This window comes from Pteropus medius, unplaced genomic scaffold (genome assembly GCF_902729225.1).
Source record: "Pteropus medius unplaced genomic scaffold, Ma_sr-lr_union100, whole genome shotgun sequence".
In the NCBI taxonomy this organism is placed as follows: domain Eukaryota; kingdom Metazoa; phylum Chordata; class Mammalia; order Chiroptera; family Pteropodidae; genus Pteropus; species Pteropus medius.
In genome coordinates, this window is record NW_024354911.1 from 7,461,453 (window position 1) to 7,485,762 (window position 24,310).

A 24,310-nucleotide genomic window follows, 5' to 3' on the forward strand; every position below is an offset into this window, starting at 1 on the left:
GCTTTTGGGAAAGGTCTCAAGATTTTGAAAAGTAAATGAAGAGGACAAGCTAAACTTGTGTTTATCAGACTGGGTGGGGCAGAAGATCCAAGGTTGGGGGATAAAAAAAGCTGACTTTGCACTCCAGTAGAGACCTCTAGCCACATACAGGTATTTAAAAAGCAGTTCCTCAGTTATACAAGCTATATGTAGTGCTCAGCAGCCACGTATAGCTAGTGGTTATACTGGACATTTCCATCATTTTTGGACAGCACTGTTGTAGATGTTTTGAATGTAAGGCAGGAGTTAAAAATTAACTTTTAACTACCTAAAGCTCTGAAGCTAGTACAGAACCATCTGTGACACCATGAACTTTTGTTTTTTTATACTTTAATAAAAGTTACATGAATGTAATAACTAATCTGATAACCAAGATGGCTGCCGATGGGCAGGTAGCCTATACAGCATGGACATGCTGCATAAAGGATTCACATTTCAAGCAGGATGGAGATTTCATGACACTAATGGCCCACAATTTAAAATTTCTGAATTATTTCTAGGGTTTCCAATTTAGTTTTCAGATCTCGGCTAACCAAGGGTAACTAAAACCACAGGTAAGGGGGGACAGTGTACTCTGGGAAGTAGATATAGCATTAATTGGGAGGACTTAGGATGTAAAGTTACAATTGAAAATAGAAGGTTTAAACTCAAGCCTGGTCACTACCTATAAAAGGCAAAAACAAGTCTCAAATGAAAGGAAAAACTGGGAAAGGGTATGGGTTAGAGCAAGCAATGCGCTTTGCATGTGAATTTTAAGTAAGCTAAGACACTTACATGGGGTGGCTTGTAGATGAGTAAGAAATGCAAAGGCAAAAAAGCAGGGGTGTAGGAATAACAAATGGGTAACACTTATTCCAAACATGGAGTATTTTATCTGCATTTGTTAATGAAAAATTTTTCTACAAGAACATGTAAACATCAGATATGCACAAGTTAAAAATTATGCCACAAAATATCACTTTAAAAGTACCACGTTTTGATATGGTTTTATAATAGTTATGGGTACTCCCTCACCAATTTATGAGTTAAGAAAATTCTAAGATGTTTTAGTTAATTACAGAATTATTGGTTTTAGAGACCCAAGTGAATTTTAGAAGGTGGTAGGTATATAAAGCCTGGCTTTAAAATTTCTGATCTCAGTTCATGGTACTTCCTTCTCAGAGTGATTTGTGAGGTTTAAAATATGTGTATAAAACAGCTGGAGCAATGCAGGTTCCATATAAATTACAGCTTTTTATTTAAGGCATGTATACATTATATATAATTTATTTTTAATGAAAAACTCGAATACAGACGTTTTGTAGGAAGACTAACTGATCACGAGCAATACAAATTAAGGTTCCTCTGGACCAATGCCTTGTCTCTCAAAGAATCAGCTCTGAGAAACTTTTGGAGATCATACACATAAAATTTTAATAAAAATTTAAAACAGTATTATCTCAGGAATATTTGTATTTTCAGGGAAAAAAAAAACTTTAGGAAGACAAAGGAGGTAGAAGTTACCTAATCCATAAGAAATAGCCTTCCATTTTTAACTCAAAGCCCAAAACAGCAATGATATGCAAACACCGATGAGAGTTTTCTCCAGTAAATTTTACTTTTTACCCTCCTTAGTTCCCAGAAACCACTTATGAGACTTGCAATTAGGAGAGGTTGATTTGACGGGCAGTGAAAATGGACAGAATGGAATAGTTCTATGGATTCCATTATCCATGAGTGTTTCAAATGGGTTCCTTTGCTATGCCGTCTGCCCTAGTTCAAATCTTCATCAGCCTTTAGCTGGTGTATCGCCACCACTTTTTAAAGTAAAAAAAACATTAAGTAACTCAAATAATAAAAAGAATCCTCAAATAATACAGAATATTGTCAATAAAAAGTGGCAATTTTCTGCTCCCATCCAACCTCAAAAACATGTTGGTATCCTAATTAATAAAAATTAGAAATACAACAAAGACTATGTGATTAACATAAAACTTATAAAAGCTGAAGTCTATCCAAAAGCAATTCCTACTTTCTGCTTGGTGAACATAAAATTTCATATGTAGACGATACCTGAAAAACACAAAAAGTGGTATGCTTAAAAGCATGCAGTTTCATATCATTAACAAGTTTTCACTATAATTTAGACCATATTAGTCCTCCATGGTATGTTTTCTTTCTTTGAAATGTAAGAAGAAAATTAAAATACTATGACAGAGTGATTGGGCTCAATATCTGTTAAACATTAAAAGGTAATCTCACTAGGCTGAAATCAACCCAAGTGCAATAAACTGATAAAAGTTAAGCCTACAATAAATTGTTTTAATGAAATTAAGACTATACAGTCAAATTATTTATTGAAAATGTTAAAATAACACACATTATTCTCCTCAACCATGTATACAAGAAAGCTTCCTCTTCTCCTATATGACTGTTAAACCACAAATGAATCCCAAACAGATCTGATCTGTAACTAAATGAAATTTCCCATTACTTTAATGTATCACAAGAATTTATGTAACAGCCTAGAGAACAGAAGTAAGAGATAACAGGTGCTTCAGTACCACCCATATTATCTACTAAGACCACAGTGTGAGCAACAGAGTGTAGATTCATGGTGGTAGTTCCTTGAATAAAACAGCTTAGACAGAATCTTCCACAAACACAGGTTTTTGCAGTATCCAAATCTTGGCAAAGATGGAAAGGAATGATATGAGAGCCATATGGAATCCTAATGGGAAAAAAAATGTTTAAAATATTTTTAATGTTACTAGATTCAGAACTTCATGTATTAGGACATGAATGACTGCACACTGAATTATAACCATGAAAAATACAATTATTAATTAAATGACTCAGTATATTTTTTATCTTCCAAACTGGGAAATGGGGAAAATATATTATAAAGCAAAAAGGATCTATACCACTCCATAAAGTATCTTTTAGCATTGCCACTTAATAGCATAACCCATTGAATAGAATGAATTATCTGTCCTTAATATATTATCTGTCCTTACTATATTCAGAAGAGAATTTTAAATTGTGTGAAACAAGTTCAAAACACATGTTGTTTGGGGCATTAGTTTTACTGACTGAGCAAGTAAAGGTGACCTCACCTTGCTTAAATCATTCACCTTCCTGCTTAAAACTTAAGTGGTGCCCAATGCAATTAAAATCAAGTCATAGTCTTTGCCCTATCTATAAGACACTAAGAGACAGTCTCTTGAGATTGCCTATCCATTGCTCAACTCTTCCCCCCTAAACACAACCATCCTTCAGGCATTTAGTCTCCCATTCACTGTCTTTTTCTTTGTTGTTTCTATAGTCCCTAGCCTAGGCTGGCACATAACAGGTGTTCAAACCTTGTTCAACAAATAAAACCTACTCTTAAATTTAAACTGGAGTTTTAAACTCTTAGAAAAGTCTGAAAAGATACATATCAAAAATAATGATTTACTTTTCCTACGGGGCTTGTAATGGCCTTGTTTGCAATCTTCATTTTTTCGTATGTACTAATTTGTTGCTTGTGTAAGGAACTGTGCCAGGAAGTGTCTACCACATGTTTATATTAATCTCTTTCACGCTATTGGTTATAGTCTAACGAACCAGGTAACAGTTAAAAATTCTATTATCTATCTAACCATTTTAAGTTCCTACACATATTTCTAATAGACTATGACTTTATGTTTGTAACCAGTAGTTAGGTCAATTTGCCAATAGCTAGATAATAGGTATTACCCTCTTGGCTTTGGATCTAGATTCCTTTTAAAACAGGGTTGAAAACATGTAAAATTACACTTTAGTAAAGGTTCGGGTCATTTTACAAGACTCTATGTTAATAGAGGTCAAGTTCTAAAAACAATATAAATACTACAATCTAAATCATTAAGCACTAACAAATTATTCTTCACCCATACCTATTATGTCATATTTTGCTCATTTATTTTTTCCATTCCAACTCTGCATTTTTCCATGTTGGATGTCAGTCTGTTCTTTTTTTAAAATCATTTAGCCAATTGATTATGATCTTTTCAAATCACTGGAAACCATTTATAATAGTCCTCATTTGGGCATAACTTTCCAATTTGAATACATATAATAAATTATATGTAGTCTCAGAGAAAGCCTAGAACAAGAGCTCGAGAGCAATTCATTACCAAAAGACTTCATTCAGAGTTCCCTCAAATCAGTGTTCTTAACCCCAAATCATTAGTATCATTTCCAGAGATTTAAAAAATATATAACATACAATGGGGGCCCATTTCTGGCGATTCTGAATTATTTGGTCTGAGGTAGAATCTAAGCATATATATTTCTCTTCTATATTATTTTAAAAGCTCCTCCATAGCTAATGATAACATTGATTTTTAATTGCCAGATAAGGAAATTACATGTATTTATACATCCAATAGATATTCATTGAGACCTATTATGAGCCAGGCACTGTTCTAGGTAATTACATGTAGTGTTATTTAGCAGGTAATTTTTAACTCCTAGTTAAGAGTTAGTGACTTAAACCAATGGTTTTTCAAAGTTTAGTCCATGAACAGCAGCATTAGCATCTCCTAAGAACTTGTTAGAGATGCAATTTCTTCATCCCAACTCCAAATTTACTGAGTAAGAATCTCTGAGGGTGCGGTCCAACAACCTGCTTTAATAAGCATTGAGTTTCAATAAGCATGATTCTGATGCACTCTCAGATTTGGAGGATCACAGTCTTAAAAACAGTAATTAAATCCTTAGTTACTTTTAGAACCTTAGTATTCAAAGTGTAATTCATGGACTAGAAACCTCAGACTCACCAGGAAGCTTGTTTGAAATGAAGGATCCCCACCCCAGATCGGTGAAACAGAGTCCGCTAACAAAAAGCCCAGGTGATTTGAATGTACATTAAAGTTTGAAAAGCACTGATGTAAAGTGGTTCTTAATCCTAGCTAGAATCACCTGAGGACACCTGGGGATTAAAAAAACCTGGGTCCTACTCTCAGACATTCTGATTTAACAAGTCTAACGTGGGAACTAAACAGCAGAAATTTTAAAAGCTCCTCAGGTGATTCTTGAGAACCACTGCTTTAGAATAAGAGATCTTAAGCTAGTGATGGTGAGGAAGGAAAACTAGATTCAGTTTCAGTGGGGTCCATGAGCATTATTAAGTTGTATGCAAAATTCTATGTGTGGACTCATGTGTGCATTTTCCTAGGCCCATAACTTTTGTCAGTTGTTTTTATTTTTAAAGAGCCTCTCACCCACTAAAAAAAAAGTTAAGAATCTCTTCTTTGAAATATGGTCTTCCTACTATTATATAGGTACTCAATAATAATTTGGTCCACATTAGCTTCCACTCTTTTATGAAAGAAGCATGAACAAAAATTAATACCTGGACTTCGCTATCTCTTGAAACCAACTATAGTTAGTGTTCAAAGACAAGGGGAAGAGAACCAACAGCTATGGAGTGTTGGCATTACATCTGCACATTCATCTTCACAACTCTGTAAAGGGGTATTACTGTTCTTGTTTCATAGATGAGAAAACTGAATCAAAGAGGTTAAATAACTTGATAAAGCAATACTAAGAGGTGAAGCCAGGAATCCAACCCAGTCTGACCTCAAACATCATACTTTACCACCAAACCAGTTTGGAGTTCTCAAACTCAAAGGGTGCATTAGAACTACTTAGAGAATTTTAACACAGATAGCTGGACCCCACCCCTCAGAGTTGGATTCAGTAGGTCTGGAGCAGAGTTCAAGGACCTGCATCTCATCTTTGGCCATGCTACCCTGAACAAGCCCGATCCCATCTGATCTTGGAAGCTAAGCAGGGTCAGGCCTGTTTAGTACTTGGATGGGAGACCATCTAGGAAAGCCAGGTGCTGTACGTGTAAAAAATAAAATAAAAAAATAAGGGATTGTAAGCTGACAAGGTCCTTGCAATCTGTGAGGTCAACCAAGGGTTGCCTCGCCGAAAAAGAAATTTAAAAAAATAACTTGCATCTCTAACAAGTTCCTAGGTGATGCTGATGCTGCTGGTTAGGGGACCATAGTTTGAGAAACAATGTCATTCATTTAATTTATATTTATTAATATAAATTATTATAAAATAAATTAATATTTATTAAGTGCCTAACATATGACAGGGTATCACATTTTAGACCCTAGGGAAATAGTGGAGAATAAGACAAAATCCATGCCCTCATGGATTTTACATTCTATTTTGGAAAACTGAAAGAAAACAAATGTTAAAAAATATGTAATGCCAGGTAATAAATCCTATGACCCCCCCAAAATTAAGCAATATAACAGGGTAGGGGATAAAATTTAAGATAGGGTGGTCAGGAAAGACTTTTCTGGGGTGTCATTTGGGCAGAGAACTAAATGAGGTGAGAAAGTGAGCTATGATACTTTCTGGAGGAAAAGCATTACAACCAGAGGTTAAGGAGCAGAAAGAAGGCAACCATAGCAAGATTGCGCACAGCACTCATAAGCTATGTTAAAGACTTTATTACTCTGAGGATAACACCAGGATGCTATCAAAGATACCACATTTTACAACTATTAAAGTCTTACCTATTATATAATATGGTTCGTGCAGAAGATTCCAATAAAGTTAACGGCGTTTGCAGCATTATAACTGGAAGAATTTTTGGTTGTTCAAAAGTATTTCCAAAAAGATCCAAGTACTCAAGGAATAAATTTTTAAATTCACTAGGCAAAAATGGAAGCTTATTTCGAGCTGCTGACAAAAATCGCAGGTTTGTCAATTGTCCTATCTTGAAAGGAAATCGAATCAATTCATTATCATCCAGTTTTAAATCTGTAAGTTCTCGGAGCTGGCAAAACTGCACAGGAAGTGCCTTAATTTTATTCTTGCTGAGATCCAAACTCCGAAGTGACTTCTTGAGCGTAGACTGACACAAGGCTACACTAAATGACTCCAAGTGATTGTCACTCAGGTTAAGTTCTTGAAGGTGGATAAGGTCTCCAATTGTAGCTGGAAGCTTTTTTATGTGGTTGTGACTCAAGTCTAATTTCCTAAGGTTTTTTAAGCAAAGCATACGCATATCAACTCGGACAAGCCCACAATAAGAAGTCTGAAGGTGTTCCAGAGAATGTGGGAAGTTCTTACTTAGAGGATAGTCCTTTTTGGAAGTGATAACCATTTTAGTTTTAAATTTTTCAAATTCTGAAGTCTTCACTGGTGTGGCGTTTGAGAGTGGTGCATCAATCTCACAGCCTCTATGAGCCAGTCTCACAGCTGAAAGGAAACCCTTTAAACTGCTGGAATTGGCCTAAATAAAAATAAGTGTACAATTAAAAATTCCATTTTAGATAATATATGCATGCTAATTCATCCTATAACAAATTCTGTAAAGTTATATATGCAAATTATTCAATTATTAAAATATCTGCAAAAAATAAATTTCTTAGTATTGTATTTCAATATAGATAAAAAAAACTTTACAAGTTCTTTTTTAATTATGAGAGACACACTCTAAATAAAACTGTTCAAAGGAGAAACCATAAGAATATAAAATAAGACAGGAAAGCATGAAAAGATTTCACTTAAAATTTGGGTTTAAGATGAACTGACCCAAACCTCCAGTGCCCCTGAGATAGGCTGAGACAGTGCTGTGCACTGCAGAATGCCCAGGGGTGTCATTCACAAAGACTAGGAATTGTGAAAAGCAATGACCCTGTCAAAAGCAGGGCCAAAATGGCCCTGTCAACAGTGCTAGGAAACATCAAAAGCAAAAGAGATTGCTTCCAGCTGGACATAGAAATCACTAATAAAGTGGTATGTGAACTAAGTCATCAATAAAAATAATGCTTGGCAGGACACTTTAGAAGTCTCCTAAAGTTTACAACTAAAGAAATAGTGAATTTTCAGCAGTTTGGGAAATGAACTATGTAATCAGTTTGGTTGGAATATGGGAGCTTTGTAGAAGAGTAAAAGCTTAAAATATAATATGGGGATGGATTATAAATGAGCTTTATGTCAAGGTAAGTGGAATGATCAGGATGTGGGAAATCGCTGAAGATTTCTGAACATAATTACATAAGACGTAAGTATTATTTTGGCAGCAATATACACAGTGCAGTGGACTGAAGAAAGTCTAGAGACCTGGGTCAAGTAAGCCCAGAGGGTACCAGCTTAGACTTGAGAGTTACACACAATAAAGGTTGAGCTATAAGTATGGCAGAGAACAGGCAGAGGATGGGAATAAAGCCTTTATTTGGAAGATATAAAAAAGGTTGCCAGAGATAAGAGACAAAGGAGTGGCTGAGAAAATGGAGGGTAAACCAGAATAGTGCTCTGTCACAGATGCCAAGAAAGTTTTATTATTAAGGGAGAGGTCATTAGTGTCAAATTGTACAGGGCTCAAAAGGGTAAGAAATAATGGCAATGTGATTAGCAAATAGGAAGGAGATCCCTGATCTTTGAGGCAGTGTTTTGAATAAACCAGTGAAAGGTCAAATCAGATAGTTAGAAAGTGGAGGCAAGAGATTTAGCCTTGTCTTTCTAGCAATTTGTTTATTCTGTTTTTCTAATTGGTACGACCCCAGCTTAGTAGGATAGGCTTAATTATCAAAAGAAGATGAAAAACCACAAGAACAGGAGGTAGCACAAAATTATTCCATTCAATACAAATGCCTTAAATAGTTATTAAACTTTTAATGTTTGCAAAGCATTTTACTTGGGGTTAAGACTAATGCAAGGCTGAACAAGACATTGCTCTTACACTCGGAGAAGGGGGAAGACAAAAAGTAGAGATAGGGCAAAGAAACATTTTTTTTATTCTAATGGTTTACGTATTTAAAAAATGATTTTAGTAAATAAAATACCCAAAAAGGGTTCTAATTGTACTTTATCCTTTTTTACCCTTTAAATTTGTAACCTCATCTGGCAAAATGTAGAGCTGTGCCACTTGCCTTAAAGAGTTCCAGTCTAAGAACATTGTAAGGCTCTATTTTGGGCACAGAAGCAAGCCCAGTTTTCCTTCCAATGGGCAGCCTTACTAAGGCTGACTCTGCACTTTTAAAGCTATACATGCATGCCTGGGAAGCAGCCATCACTTCTTCAAACTCATCCTTAGGAGTCCGTCCCTATTCATCTACGTGATAGCAGGATGTTCAAACAGCTTCTTATTTAAAGAAAATATAGCCAGCCAACCTAATCATTAATGTTTTTAATATCATACCTTACTCAGACAGATATCCACAGGAGGCTCTTTTAACCGAACAGTGGCTTTCCCCTCATCCACGAATTTAGTGAAGAATTGATCAATGTTCTCCTTCAGCTGCTTAAAACCAATGGGAAAAAAGAACAAAACCAGGTATTGTTATTTAATAATATTTATTACAACTAGAATGTGCCAATCACTTTCCCAGGCTTTGGTTTGGCTTTTAGTCCTTAAGTCTGAGTGTTTTGTGGTTTTAAATTTTAAAAGTTTTTTGTTTGGTTAGGTTTGTTTTTAGCAGTTGGGTAGTTACATTCCTCCTCTAGCTTGTTAGATATTAGTTCTGTTCAGTTAACTTTCCTCTTCTTAGAACAGAATCCCCTGTTTTGGGGAGAATGCTCCCTTTCTCCCATTCCAGCTATGTGGCTATAGTGAGTTGCCAATAGTAGTTACTTGCCTTAACTTCAGTCCATTAGTCTGGGATGGGCATGCCTCCCACAAGATTACAAACTCCATGAAAGTAGGAATCTTGTCTCCTTTGTTCATTATTGTATCCCCAGAGCCAGAACAGTGACTGACACATAACATGTGCTCAAAAATTTTTAATAACAAATATTGCTTCTGCTTTAACCCTCAACAACAATTTATCAAGAAGCCATTATGTACCATTATGATAGGGGGCTTGGAACTGAATAAGATCAAAACGGTAATTGTATTTATAAAGTTGCCAATATGATGAGACAATTATAAAACAAGTAATTATAGGCACAGCAAGTATTAAGACAAGGGAAGTACTGGGCTGCTATAAGACCTTATATAGCAAAGAAATCTTAAATGGTCTTGGGGTATGAAGGTGACCTTAAAGGTGAGAACTAAAAGATTAAATGTTGGGCAAGTGAAGAAACTGAGGGAAGAGAGAGTAGATAACATACCAGTAAAAGAAAACAATGTGTTCAAAGCCTTGAAAGCAAGAGAGCTTGGCAGCTGTGAGAAGGTGAAAGTTCAGTTTGGCTGAAAGATCCAGAGCCTGAAGAGGTAAACAGAGATTAGAAGTTGAAAGATTTTGTAAACTATGTTAGCAATGTTGGATTTTATCCTAAGAACAATATCCACTGAATGCCTTGAAGCTGAGAACATGGTTAGATCTACATTTTTACAGTTCTCTTTAATCTCAGTGTAATAATGAAACTTGGAGGCGGGGAAAGTGAGATGGGGAAAAGACAATGGTAGAAGTAGAGACATCCTTTAAGAAACTAGCCAGGTAAGGGATAATGATGGTTTCGACTACAGCTGGGATAAAAGGTACAAAAATCTGAAAGATACCTAGGAGGTAGAATTGAAAGGATTCAATAATAATTGGATGTGGGGAGGCAAAGGCTTTAAGGTTTCTGGATGGGGCAGAACACTCCTTAATGAATTACAGAACACTGTCAGAAAAGCAAGTTTAAGAGAGACAAGGACAATGCATTTTTAGGCATTTTGAGTTTGAAGTGCTACAACACATCCAAGTGAAGATTTCAAGTAGATAGCAGGTTTAAGTCAGAAGTAAAGGGAGAGGACTGGCTAAAGATGCAGATTTGGAAATCACAATTGGATGGTAGCTGAAGTCATGGGACAGAAAACTAGGTGTAAGAAAGAGTCCTAAGGTACTTCCAACGCTTAGCACTAATACCTACTCATCAAGGCCCTGGACCAACAGCACATTAATTCATCCAACAAATGTTTATTGAGCACCTACTACTTCCCAAGCCCCGTGGTACCACTTCTTTTACAAAACCTTCTCAAGCCCCTGTAATCAGAATTCATTTCATTTTTGGTATTGTACTACTTTGCTTTTACCTTTATTATAGTGCTTATCATAGCCCACCTTGTATTCTAAGTGGTTTCTCCCTATTTTCAGCACAGTGACTAAATTAAGTTTATTTCCCACGGTATCTAGCACTGTACCCTGTGCACAGTAAGTCTTCAACTAGTGGTTTAGAATAAAATTTTGATTAGGATTACCACCTGCAATTGATTATTAGTGCAGCAGAAGTTTTAAGAGAGAGATCATTATAGACTTTTAAATAGGCAGTACCTGAGCTGGGTACTGAAAGAGATAGGTTTAGGGGGAAGATAAGAGGGGAAGAAAAGGGAGACCCAATTCTAGTAATGAGTTTGCTTCTGTCACCTAATAGTTTTGTAACCTATAAAATGTTAGGTGATTTCTAAAGTCCTTTCAATTTGAAAAATTTTGAGTTGATTTCAGGGGGAAATTATTTAGACTTTCAACTACTTACATCAAACACTAGATGTCTCTGAATAAGACAGTAACGCCTTTATTCAACTAAGAATTTACTGAGGATTACAATATTGTAAGAGAAATAATCCCAGAAATTGTATAAAAACCAGTCAAGAGTCAGATGCAATGGTAAGTGAAGAATTGCCCCCTCAACTTTATTTATAGTAGATGCAAGGGTATTCCAAGTCATTTGCCTAGTAATGAAGAAAAAAGATTTTATAAAATCTATGCTTTAAAAATTCTATTTCAAATTCCAACTGCTTCTAGAGAGTTACTACTGCTCTGCAGATAAGAAAAAGCCCTAGACCTAAAAGATCAGGTCTTAGATGCAGTAATCAACAACTTTCATAAAAATATCAAGATGCAACCCAAAGCAAGCACTGCTGCTTTACTACTGTACTAATCTGGTCTAGCGACTTTAGTTACTATTCCTTAAAGCCTTAAAAAAACAAAAGCTACCGAAAATTCTGTGTGAGAAACAATCTACTGAACGAAAATGCGGTTACTCTATTGTTCCCCTCAAATGGATTGCTGCTTTATTAGAGTTTAGTTTCATGAAAGCCGAATTTTCACAGGCTTTAAAAGGGTGGAGTTACTATCTACTACTAAATAGCAACACTGTCAAATCAAAGTCGCATAAATGGGCAAGAAAAATGACGAGAAGGTGTACTCTCAGCAGCTTTCCTCCTTCGGGTCCTTGGGTGAAGCCCAGGACCTGGGAACAGGTGTGGTGGTGGGGCTCAGGGGCCGGGCACTCACGAACCCCTAAGACGGACTCCAACCTCGGGGATGACTCGCCTCTCCGCTGAGCGGAAGAGAACGTGGCTGACTCCCCCGCAGGGCCTGCTCTCACCACGCACCTCATAGCGGGTCCCGCGCTTGTCCTTCAGGGTGGAGATGAGCAGGTAGGCGGAGTGCGGGCCGCCCCGCTCGCCCCCGGCCTGAGGCCGCGGTTGACTTTTGGGAGTCTGCTGACAGAGGATCAACACCGCTCGGACGCCCTTGCCCCGGTTCCTCAACCCCAAGGCCGGCAAGTGCCGACTGATCACCTCGACCTCACAGTGCAGCTTCATCTCGCCAGAGCCGCACCACCAAGACCCACAACTCCGCTTTGAAATTTCCCCCTTCCCGCCAGGCAGCGCCGCTGCCGGGGTCCTCGACCGCGCGGGCTGTCCGCAGATCCGCCTGTCTGCTTTCTGTGCCGACATCTTGGACTTTCTCAATACAGTGGCTCTATGACTCCTGCGAACACTGACGGCGTCCCCTCTCCCTCTCAGGGCCGAATCCTCACTGTGGCTGCGGGCTGGCAGAGAGCGGACACCGACAGCCTGAGGACCCGGCTCGCACCTTCCTTAACCGGCGTTGGGCGAGGACATAACGTCATTGACCCTGGGGGGGCGCGTGCAACTAGCGACGGTGGTTGTTATTGTTTTGGAGGCAGAGTCTTTGTTTCCGCTGTTGACAGCTAACGCAGTACTTACACACTGAGTTTCCCCAGGAAAGGCCTGTATCCCAGGGAAAGTCCACTTACAAAGCTTCCGCACTTGGGACATTACCAATTTGCCCAATGCCAGCTAGAGCGCGTGGAGGCAACACCTGTCACTTCAGAACAGAGCTTGTACTAACAGTATTTGACTTGGCAATTTCTATTGAACGAATTGTCACTTTGCAACTGAGAGGGGCTTCGATGCTGTGACTGGCTTACTGCTTGTGATACTTGGGAAGACCGTCCAGACCCCAAACGCCCTTTGGACTCCTTATTCCATATATTAAACGCCCTTTGGACTCCTTATTCCATATATTAAAGAAGGTCCGGGAGGCGCCTGGGGCACACATGTTAAGGAGACACTCTCAGGGTCATAGTCTTGTCTCCTTAAATTGTGTGCTTTGGGTTCCTCCCTCGCCACACCCTGTTCCCGGCCTTCTATTAAATATTACATTTCGTCTGAGCTGTATTTTTGTAAACGGTGTCAAGAAATACCGATTTTCAATTAAACTATGACGGTATAATGTATCCTTAAATGAGTGTCCCTGTTAACATATTTAACCTAACGTGCTACTTGTTGATAAAATTCTGAAAAACGTAGTTGATTCATGAAAAATAGTAATTGAAATAAAAATTTGCAAAAATAAATTTTCTGTTTAGTATTCTTGCAGGAAGAGTATGCAAACACTACTCAAGCATTTAGCAACAGTTAATCTCATGGCAAGAGAAAATTAACAGCTTTCAGAGACTATTAGGCTTTATAGAAATTATTCATTTTGTTCTTTGGGTAATAATATGGAATAAAATAATAAAACACAGCCCTAAAGCATTATAAATATGTAAAATATACTCTGAACCTCCAGGGACTGTTGGGAGCTGGGAAAATCTTAAATGTTGTACAAACCACTGTAATTTCAATTAAAATAATGCACAAAATCAAGAATACCAAAAAAAAAAAAAGTCTTCCAATCTTTTATTTGATACTACATGGGCTGTGGAGGCATGGATATAGCAGTTAAATGTTAAATAAAGATAGGAAAGTTACTTAACAGTGCCAAGGTGAGTTTATAATAGAACAATGGTGTGTACTGACAAAAACTTACCTTCCTAATTGGCAGAGTCTCAAAAAAGACTTGACTCCCCAAATATTTAAGATTAAGTAAGATAATACATATAAGACTGAAAGTAAAATAAATATCAGTTTTCAAGATCTCATCTCCTTTCCCCCATCTTCCTCTCAGACAGCCAATTTTTAAGGCTGAAATACTTGGATCTGACACTTATTTTGGTCTTAGTGAACTCTTTATGAAACAAGGGATCCTTTGAACACCTATCCATACTTCTCTTGTGGATGGAAAAGGGGCCATATGCTAAACCTGACAAGCTCAGCGAAGGCCAGCATGGTGGGCCCTGCAAAGTCAAAGACCAAAAGTAACCACGTAGGATGGTCTGAACATAAAAATTTCTAACTAAAAGCAGATCATGGCACATAGTCATATCCTAGGCCTGTAGCTTCCTTGACAAAGGTCAATCTTTACCTTAAGTAAACCTATCTATTGTCTTTTTGCATCTAAAATAACATGCTCTTGGAATGTCAGAGTAATCTCTTTTTTCCAGACCCCTCAGGGTACAACCTACTGCACCAGAGCACAAGACCAGAGTACCCTTCATGGTTACCTTGTCTCCTGCACACTATCTCTAAGTGCTATAAATGTTTATTATTCACTATCCTGTACCCACCAACGTAAATGAAGTGTGTGTCTCTCTGTTTTACTTTTTATTCAATCCCAGAGATTTCCTTGCTTTGCTTTCTCTCACTCCCTTAAATCTACCCCCAATGATTTCACGTAACCTTCCTTGCCTTTCTTCCTTTGCTTCTAATGTATAAAATAAGCTGCGAAACTGCCATTCTTTGGAGAATTTTTTCATTTTTTTATTTTCTTAGGCGAGGCAACCCTTGGTTGACCTCACAGATTGCAAGGACCTTGTCAGCCTACAATCCTATTTTATTTTTTATGCCTACAGTACGCAGTCTTCCTAGGTGATCTCCCAACCGAGTACTAACCCTGCTTAGCTTCCGAGATCAGATGGGATCGGGCTTGTTCAGGGTAGCATGGCCATAGACTGGAGAATTTTTTTAATCCATTGAGATTTTGCTTCCTCATAATTGTCATCAGTTTGGCTCAAATAAACTCATCAAAATTCTCTACAGGTTTGGACATTTCTTACATTGACACTCTTTACCATCATTCAAATAAAGCCTGCCCATTGACCTCCCCTACCTTCAATTATCTCAAGCTAGTTTACATTGCAGACTGACTAGATATGGAAATACACAAAGAATGTTAAATTGGGCTACAGGTTTTGACAAAAGTAACCAAAGAAATAACATCTAGATTTTATTTTTCCTGTCAAGTTGGTTCTTATTCCCTTTTCTCTGTTTTGTTCATACTAATTAATTCTATTAATCTTTCAAAATCCGGTTCAATTTCTAATAAGCTTTTTTTAACATCTTGATCTTCCTTTTTGGAGTGGGGAAATCCACTCCAATAACCTTTCATTCCTTTTATTCCCTAGGTTTCTGGCATATACCAGGCAATCAACAGATAATTAACTCTGACTTTTCCCTTCATTCATGGTCATAGGAAACTTTCTTCCCTTTGGTTTGTAGCTCACTTGTGTTTGCTAACCAATGGTTGTTGGCACTAATTCAACACCAACAGGAATCCTCAATTTGAGATGGGGTGATTCCCCAATTTGAGGTGGGGTGATGAAGGAAACTTTACTCAGTGCAAATAGCTCAATTGTGTTGCAGCAAGGATATGAGAACAGCTTAAGTGTTACAACTTAATTAAGAGGCAGAAAGGCTGTGAAGCAACCCTCCCCCACCAGGGTCAAGGGTAGGTATTTCAGTTCCAGCCAGGGAAACACAACCTCCAATAGAAAAGGAAAACACTCTCTTGGAGCCACAGGGGAGATGACTTATATAGAGAGAAAAACCCCTGCCCCAGTCCCTGATTGGTCTGTCCTCACATAAAGGAGGACTCTTAAATCCTCAAAGTTTGATTGGTCCAAAAAGCACTGTCCTGATTGGTTCTAACAGACCTGCTCTGATTGGTCAGTGAAGATGCTAGTTGGGCTATGGCTGCACAGCTCCGATTGGATGGAAAAAGCCTCAGCGCTATTAGTTGAAATACAATTTCAAGACTCTTTTATAAAGGCTGGCTCAGATGGCAGAAACAGTGCAAGCAGACAGTTCAGTGCCGACTTCTCCCTGAAGTTCTGTTTGAGTGAGAGTGCCCTGTGTTAGAAACAGCTGCTAGGCTCTGCATTTAAATTTGAGCCCAGCTAGCCCTTTTCAATAGGTATCTTCTTTAGGAATAGAATCATAAACTTAAAAAAAAACTATTTTGCCATAAACAAGGTATGAGATACATATTTTACATGTTTAGCTATTGCAATCATATGTACACTTCAGTTTCATCAGCCATGTCTTTCCAGGTGGTCGTTTCGGCCAGGGTCCATAGGTTCAAGCTAGTAAAAACAGTCACGTCATATTCTTAAAGTCCGAGATCACAATTAATTGACACAATATATAGTTGACTTATCTGCCCTAGCACATTGGGACCACATCTTGGAGTTTTTTGTTTGTTTGTTTTTTGTTTTAATGGTAAACTATATCTAAACTAAATAAAGTTAAAATAGTTAACAAATATACACTTAAGCTTTAGACCTCTACAGTGCTGCCTTGTGCATGTTGACAGACATGTTTTATAGGTTGTGCTTCCACTATGATTTCCTAATTAATACCTACCTTTTCATTCTTAGTACTGCTATGTCGATTCAAAGCTGCATTACTTACTTTCAGAACTATTCCTGACCTTACAGGTCTTCTTACTTCAAGTGCATTTATTCATTCATTTAATATTTATGGTGTTCTTGCTTTGTGCCAGCACCTATGCTAAATGTTTAGATGGCAAAGATGAGATGACAGTGTTTAGCAGAGACAAATAAACCAACAATTATACTACAATGGGGTTGAATGTTAAATGAGGACATTAGAGTAGTATAAAGTAGCCAGGTAATGAAAATAATTTGTTTGCTAAACCTAGGCCTTTGAATTTTAGCCTGAAAGTTCTGGAAAACCACTGAAAATTTTCAGGGAGATCAATTGAGACCTGTTTAGGAAAGTTTGCTGGGGTCAGTAAAGAGATCACTTTGCAGGTGGAGCAAGCCTAGAGGCAGGGATCAAGAGCAAATGTGATAATTTGCCATTTACATTGCTGCCAAATTAAATTTCTAAACTTTCGGAGCTGAAACATAGTTTACAGATATTCCAATTCAATTCTCTCAGTTTACAAAAGGGGAATAAAGTCTGGAAACAGTTAAGGGATTTGCTCATGACCTCATAGATTGTTTTAGAATAAATAATGCTAGAACTCAAGTCTCACATGCTGCACTTAATTCTTCCCCAAAACCTTCATGGGTTTCTGCCCTTTGTAATTTAATTAAAAACACTTGCCCAAAGGCTTGTCTCTTATTTCTTTGGTATCCAGGTCCTATTACTTAGCTAGACAAATCTTCCCAGAGCAGCCTCTGTGTTTTTGTTTGTATTTGGCACCTGCTCTTTGAGATTCCCTGAAGTTAAACAGATGATATTTCATCTAGTACTTCTGGATGTTCAGAGCAAGAGGAACTTAGGTAATCTTGTCCAAAATATTGCTATATGATTACTTATTTAACGCCTGTCTGCAAGTTTCCTGGGGACAGGTTCTGAGTCACTACTGTTATATTCAAGGTCTAGCATAGTGTTTACATAGAGTAGCAACTCAATGCATATTTGCAGAAAGAATGAATGAATGAATATATGCTATTTATTCATTTAACAAATATTTATGAGACCTGTATTGTGCTAGAAGAGAACAAGCTTACACACTAGAATGTATTCAATTAATACTGCTTGTGTATTAGTAAGTAGCTAGCCATTTGGAGAGAAAGGAAGCTAGAGTTCTCCCTCACTCCTGGAGACAGTGAAATAAATTTAGGTAGATCGAAGATTTAAAATAAAAACTGAAAATGTAAAAATTCTACAAGAAACAAAAGTTTTAAAGAATTTTGACACACAAAACCTAAAAGATGTAATTTAACGAGTTGATAAACGTGAATACATAAAATTTAAACATTTTACATGGAGGAATATACCAGAAACGAATTAAAGAAATAAGAATCTGGGGTTGTGGTGAATAAAACAACTTTGCAACCCATACGAAGGTCAAAGAGCTTATTTTTATGCATGTAAGCATTTACAAATAAATGAACTACAGATCAGCAACACATTAAGAAAGTAGCTCAAAGGAGAAATTCCTAGATAGAGATACATGGCTGGATTATAAACATAGGAAAACATGATCTGTGTCATCAATATTCAAAATAAAACTAAACAGCTACCATTTTTAGGCTATTAAAAGGACAAATATAATAAAAGTTTGCGAATTTACACTGTTGGGGGATTGTGAAAAAACATATTTTCTATGGGTATGAGTTTGGATTGTTATAATTTCTATGGAGGAAAAATTGGTAATATCTAAACAATTTTAAAACTCATATGCTTAGGACTGGCAGTCCTATTTCCAGATTTTTATTTTATTTTATGGACATACATTATTTTATTAATATACAATATAAATATTGATGTAAGTATGCAAAAAAAGATTTACCCAAGGATGTTTCATCTTCATGCCCTATTTTTACTATGTATTCCTCCATACCTTTTAAATACTTCTAAGATGCTTTATGACCTCTTTATTTGTAAAAACAGTGGGTCTGGTATGCTTCTGTTTGGGCAAATGAAGAGAGCTATAAAAATTCATATAAATACAAACATGTATATGGACACATTTATACATCTATGTGCCCATATATGTACATATAGATACACACATACATAGTTTACTGATATTCTAATTTAATTCTCTCATTTTACATGAGAGGAATAGAGGCTGAAAAGAGTAAAGGGATTTGCCCACATAGGTGTGTGAGTACATGAAAGACAGATATTTCTTTAAGGATCCCCACCAAAACTGATAATATGTTATTCTGGATGGGAAGACTGAAGAAATAGGGGTGTGGGTTGAAGAAAGCTTTACTTAAAAAAACTTTTATTTAATGTGTGTATGTTTTACTTTAGAACACATAAGTAATTAAAATATCAATATTTGTTGAAATGTATGTATATCAGACTATTAAACATTGGGCTTTAAATCATTAATAACTTAATTTTGAACAGCTGGAAAGACATGGCTGATGAAAATAAAGTGTACATATCATTTCCATAGCTAAACATGCAAAACATGTATCTTAAGCCTTGTTTATGGCAAAACAGAGTTTTTCAACTATAAAGTATGATTCTATTCCTAAAGGTTCTGAAAGTGAAGGCAATTCAAGTGCAATGAAGTTCTTTAAACTATGAAATTCTGGATGTACAATCCCAGATAATTGTGAAATTTGAGATGAAAATAGGAGTTATCTTGAATAATAGTGTCTTAACATGCAGATGTTAAGCACATGCAGACCATTCTGATGTGCTTAAATTAAAAAATTATGTCTATATTCTGTACTGGTAGGATGTTTCAATGCTATGTATATTTTATTTTTTTCCAAAAAAAAAATATTGATAGGAGTTATCTGGGCAAGGAGATAATGGCACACTTTTTCTTTTCCTTGAGTTTCACTGTATTGGAAAAAAGGAAACCAAGCTCATTCGGTATTATATTCGGGGAAAATGTGTCTTAAAAAACTATTTAAAAGGCAAATACAAAAGAGCACTAGGAATCTGTAAGAAGAGTGCAGTGTTCAACTAAAAGCTCTTTATAAATACCGGGTAAAAATGGACTTTTAAAGCTGTATTCTAAGCTTCTTAGTGAAAAAGAAATTGATAATTTCATTGGTTGAGACAGATGGTGCCGCATTACGTTAAAGCTGAGAGGAAATACAGCTTCCCAACTGCAGTTTTGTAATATAGAATAACTTTCAAGACCAGAATAAACATTAAAAACGACTTGAATATCAAGCTAGTTGAACAGCTTTTTCAAGTAACTAATTTCTTTTTTGTCCTTTTTGTTTTTGCTTTTAAATGAGTTCCAACTTTGGATCCAAAGGCTGATATATTAGAGTGCTGAAAGTATATATGGACTTGATCTCAGAACCATTGTAATCTTTTATTGAGACAACCTAGGAAAGACCAACTAAGAAAGGCCTGAGAAGGGTTAGGTGTGGGCAAATGTTAGATTAGCTTTTGAGAGGCCTATGGATTTTGTTAACCAGATAGCAATGACTGATATAAGTTCCAGGAAAACTGAAGAAGCTTGATACTGGACCCTCTACAGAGCGGATTTAAAGTTAAATACCTTTTAAATCTTATCTATCACTATGCTTTTTTTTTTTCATTGGTTTATCCTCCACTCTAGTTACACAAGGTTGTTCGTCTTCCCCAAGTCTTTTCCAACTCCATTCTTTGGCTTCAATTCTTCCTCTCACTCGGAATTCCCTTCACCTACTGGTGCCTGTAGAAATTCTACTCTTCAAGGTTTACCTCTAAGGCCCCGGAAATCCACCAAGCTGTAATTAATTTCTCTTTTCTTTGCTCCTCTTGAATTCCATAACCACATCCAATGTTGAATACGGAGTGTTCTACTTAGCGGTACACACAGCACAGAGTCACAAAGTAGTAACTGGAAGGAAGGGCTTTAAAATAATCCTGTTTTCCTCACTACATTTGCAAATTGTAAGGGCGGGAACCAAGTCACATTTGCTTACTTCCTTCATATGTAATGAAGTGCCTAATTTAATGATTGGGAGGGGCATATCACCAGAATACTGAAGAAATACAACCTTTAAGAAGTGTTGTATTTTAGTTCTAATATTGAAAGTTCATGTGTAAAAGTTTCCTAGATTATTCACGGTTACATTTTACAGGTAAAGCTTTGATTTTAGAGCCATGTACAGCTTCATTTATCTAGACATATCATAAATGACCATGTGGAATTTAGACATCTTTGAGCAGATTCTGAGAAGGCATTTGGTTTTTAGTAGCTGTCTTGTCCTGAAATCACCTGGTCAAAGCCGCATACATTGCACATTTACTTGTTTTTCACTTTAAACTCTACTAGCTACGTTTAAATATTAAATCACGCAATATTCATCTGGAATGGTGTAGGTGTATTTCTAGGGCTGTGTCGATTAAAAAAACAATTTTAAAAACGTATTCTCTTTAACAAAATAGAAACTCCTACCGTTGACTCCTAATCATTACAGCTGATTCTAAGTTATTTTGTCAGTTTATCCCAGTAGGTGTCAGTGCTGAGGTTGAGGCAAAGTCTTTTTTTCAAGAGTAGAATTTTAATTAAAAGAACGTAAAGGGTTCAGGCAATGAAGGGACAGTAGTATCGTAAAAACATTTGTTTTTAGAGTTCAAAATTCATTCCCGAGGGTTGATTCAAAAGAGACGGGGTCTCGCTATGTTGCCCAGGCTGGAGTGCAGTGGCTATTCACAGGCGCGATCCCACTACTGATCAGCACGGGAGTTTTGACCTGCTCCGTTTCCGACCTGGGCCGGTTCACCCCTCCTTAGGCAACCTGGTGGTCCCCCGCTCCCGGGAGGTCACCATATTGATGCCGAACTTAGTGCGGACACCCGATCGGCATAGCGCACTACAGCCCAGAACTCCTGGGCTCAAGCGATCCTCCTGCCTCAGCCTCCCGAGTAGCTGGGACTACAGGCGCGCGCCACCGCGCCCGGCGGACGGAGGCGGCGCGAGAGCGCATTAGAGCCTGAGCTGTGGTGATGTCATCCGCTATGCTGCCCTGGAACTCTTCCAAACCTTCGCTCTACTCTAGCGAAACAGCGTAACTACACTGCGCACGCGTCGTTTGTCAGCACTGCATTCTGGGTAAACTGTCCCCAAAATTTCAAGAACGCATGCGTGCGGCAGGTCCTTCCTTTTGCCTCGTTGCCTCCGAGAGAGCAAGATGGGTCATCAGCAACTGTACTGGAGCCATCCGAGAAAATTCGGCCAGGGGTCTCGTTCTTGGTGAGAAACATTGTGGTTTCAGGGAAGGGTTGCTTGGGGCGCAACGCTGCTTGAACTCTAAAGTAGAGGCGCTTGCAGGCGGCGGGTAGGGGAAGACCGAATTGGAGCCCTGACTGTCGCCATTACAGGCCTCCAGTGGGTTCCTGAAGGCCAGCGGTGCGGTCGGTGGAACCCCTCTTCCCTTTCCCTCTTTGCGGAATCCTGTAATTTCTGCGATCTGTCGTAATGACATCTCTCTTTACAGCCGCGTCTGCTCAAACCGGCACGGTCTGATCCGGAAATACGGCCTCAATATGTGCCGCCAGTGTTTCCGTCAGTACGCGAAGGATATAGGTTTCATTAAGGTACGCGTGCGCAGACGCCATACTCTCTTTTCGTTTCTGTGGGCAGCGTGTGTGCGGGTAGTTCTTCACTGTGAGCAGTAGGCTAATACCGTTCTCTGTTTTAGTTAAGTCTATCCTATTAATCTGCCAAAACTCTCAGCAGGTGACAGTGCAGATTAATAGGATAGGGGAGGAGTGAAGACCTTAAAAATAGTCTTTTAAAGACCTTTTTACCCAGCTCTGCCAGTTTTAGGTGCCATGTATTATGCTGGATAAAATTATTCACGTTTCAGGACTGCTAAAATTAAATTATATGTTTTTAATCGTGCCTAGACATTTCCCAGCCAAATATTTGTGTTGACCACTGCCCTGAAGTGTTGGATAGTGTCATATACTGGAATGAACTTGAGGTTTAGAGCCAGATAGACCTTGTGAAGATTCAGACAGATCAAGTCATTTAAAGCTGTTTCTGCCTGTGAACTATGAACGGAATGGTTGCTAGAAAAATTACTGTTTTTGTGAAACTTCTCCTGGCTCCTAATAATCAGTTTTTTAGGGTGAAAACTAATTCCTTATTGGCCCTTCGAGATACATACATTGATCTGATTAATAGTTATTTTGTTTAGGATATCGAGTAGAACCTAAAACGTCCCTGTTAAAAATAGATGTTTTTGTGTTGATGGATTAGACCGGATATAGATCTCTGTGGCAGACAAAATATCTTGAGTTTAGACTTTACCCTTTACCAAAAACATAAGTATATGCTTGGTGTTACAATGTAGAAGATTAATAATTCAATGGGAAGTACTGTATCTCAAATAAGAAAACTCAAGCCTACTCCCTAGCTTTATGTTCTGGATTTCTCAGAGGCTAATTAAATGAGCTAATATGTGACTAGTTCTTAGAATAGTGTCTGGCACACATTGAGTACCAAAGTATTAGCTCTTAATTACCTAGTTAATAACCATCTTGAGCTTTGGTAAAGATCATTTTAAATAGTGATTCTCTATGGGGAAATTTCTTCGAGAGGGGAAGTGAGAATATGAATACTAAAAATCACAGGCTAAAGTGTCATTGTTGAGGTTTGTGGAACAGCTTTTGTAGTAGGCATTCAGTAAATATTTAAACTATTGAGATCTTGATAATAGTTTGGGTTTGGATTTCCAGTTTAAACCATTTTTCTATAATGAGCCAGTTTTTGTGAGAGTAAAATGACTATTTAAAGCATTTGAATTAATTCATTTTCTATGTGCTTTTTTTTTTCCAGTTGGACTAAATGAACTTCCATGAATGGGTCATTCCAGACATCTGCAGAAACAGTGCTAGCTCTTTGTATATAAAATAAAAACTTCAATTATGAGTGTTTTATTGATTGTGAATGGAAGTCACATGATCGTAGAAATCTTTTAAAATTTTGCTGTTATCTTCTCAGTGGATTGATCTTCAAAATTTGTGGCTTGTTTACCCCTGGTTATATAAAAGTATTCATGTTGAACTCTTGGTAAATGCCAGTTTTGTTTTTATGTTTCAAAACATTTTTGGTTATGTAAACTACTATAGGATCATCCGGCATATAACTTGAGACAAGCTGTCATTGGTAATTGAGTCGTAGTGAGCTGGAGCAGTGGCAGTTAAACTTGATAAATGCTTTTGAGAAAGGGGGCTATCACAAATCTTTGGGCATTTGCCTAGAGGTGGCAGTCCTAGCTTTTGGGATAATTAATGCATGAAAGCTTGTAAATGCTCAATTGTATGTGGAAGGGAGCAGTGATTTATATATGTGTCAGATGTGTGATTGCTGAGAAAAGCAGAAATTTCTTATCATTTGGAGGGGTGAGAGGAGGTTGTATAAATTATGATCTTAAAAATTGTTTGCTGAGAAGCCATGCTTAGATGTGGTTTAGGTGCTTACTAGGTGAGCAAAGATCCTTTGGCGGA

The 24,310-nt window shown here is 37.5% G+C and overlaps 2 protein-coding genes and 1 pseudogene across 4 annotated transcripts; 2 read left to right on the forward strand and 1 right to left on the reverse strand.

The window, feature by feature from the left end:
• Window positions 1-1,259: 1,259 nt before the first annotated feature.
• Window positions 1,260-12,689, reverse strand: LRR1 (leucine rich repeat protein 1). Of its 3 annotated transcripts, none has more exons than XM_039856738.1 (4): window positions 12,335-12,626; window positions 9,215-9,316; window positions 6,582-7,303; window positions 1,260-2,749 (listed from the first exon to the last, which is right to left on the reverse strand). In XM_039856738.1, the coding sequence occupies exons 1-4, from the start codon at window positions 12,545-12,547 to the stop codon at window positions 2,509-2,511; spliced, it is 1,278 nt and encodes a 425-aa protein (XP_039712672.1). In that variant the 5' UTR covers window positions 12,548-12,626; the 3' UTR covers window positions 1,260-2,508. The 3 variants fall into 3 exon arrangements, with proteins under 3 accessions (XP_039712672.1, XP_039712673.1, XP_039712674.1); XM_039856739.1 differs by having other exon boundaries at window positions 9,215-9,313; window positions 12,335-12,625; XM_039856740.1 differs by lacking the exon at window positions 6,582-7,303 and having other exon boundaries at window positions 2,591-2,749; window positions 9,215-9,313; window positions 12,335-12,689.
• LOC120598017 (uncharacterized) lies at window positions 5,778-5,896 on the forward strand (annotated as a pseudogene).
• Window positions 12,690-21,876: 9,187 nt separating the features above from the next.
• Window positions 21,877-23,872, forward strand: RPS29 (ribosomal protein S29). The gene is made up of 3 exons (XM_039856747.1): window positions 21,877-22,049; window positions 22,294-22,393; window positions 23,640-23,872. Exons 1-3 carry the CDS (start codon window positions 21,988-21,990, stop codon window positions 23,646-23,648), a joined length of 171 nt encoding a protein of 56 aa, XP_039712681.1. The 5' UTR covers window positions 21,877-21,987; the 3' UTR covers window positions 23,649-23,872.
• The last annotated feature ends 438 nt before the right edge of the window (window positions 23,873-24,310 follow it).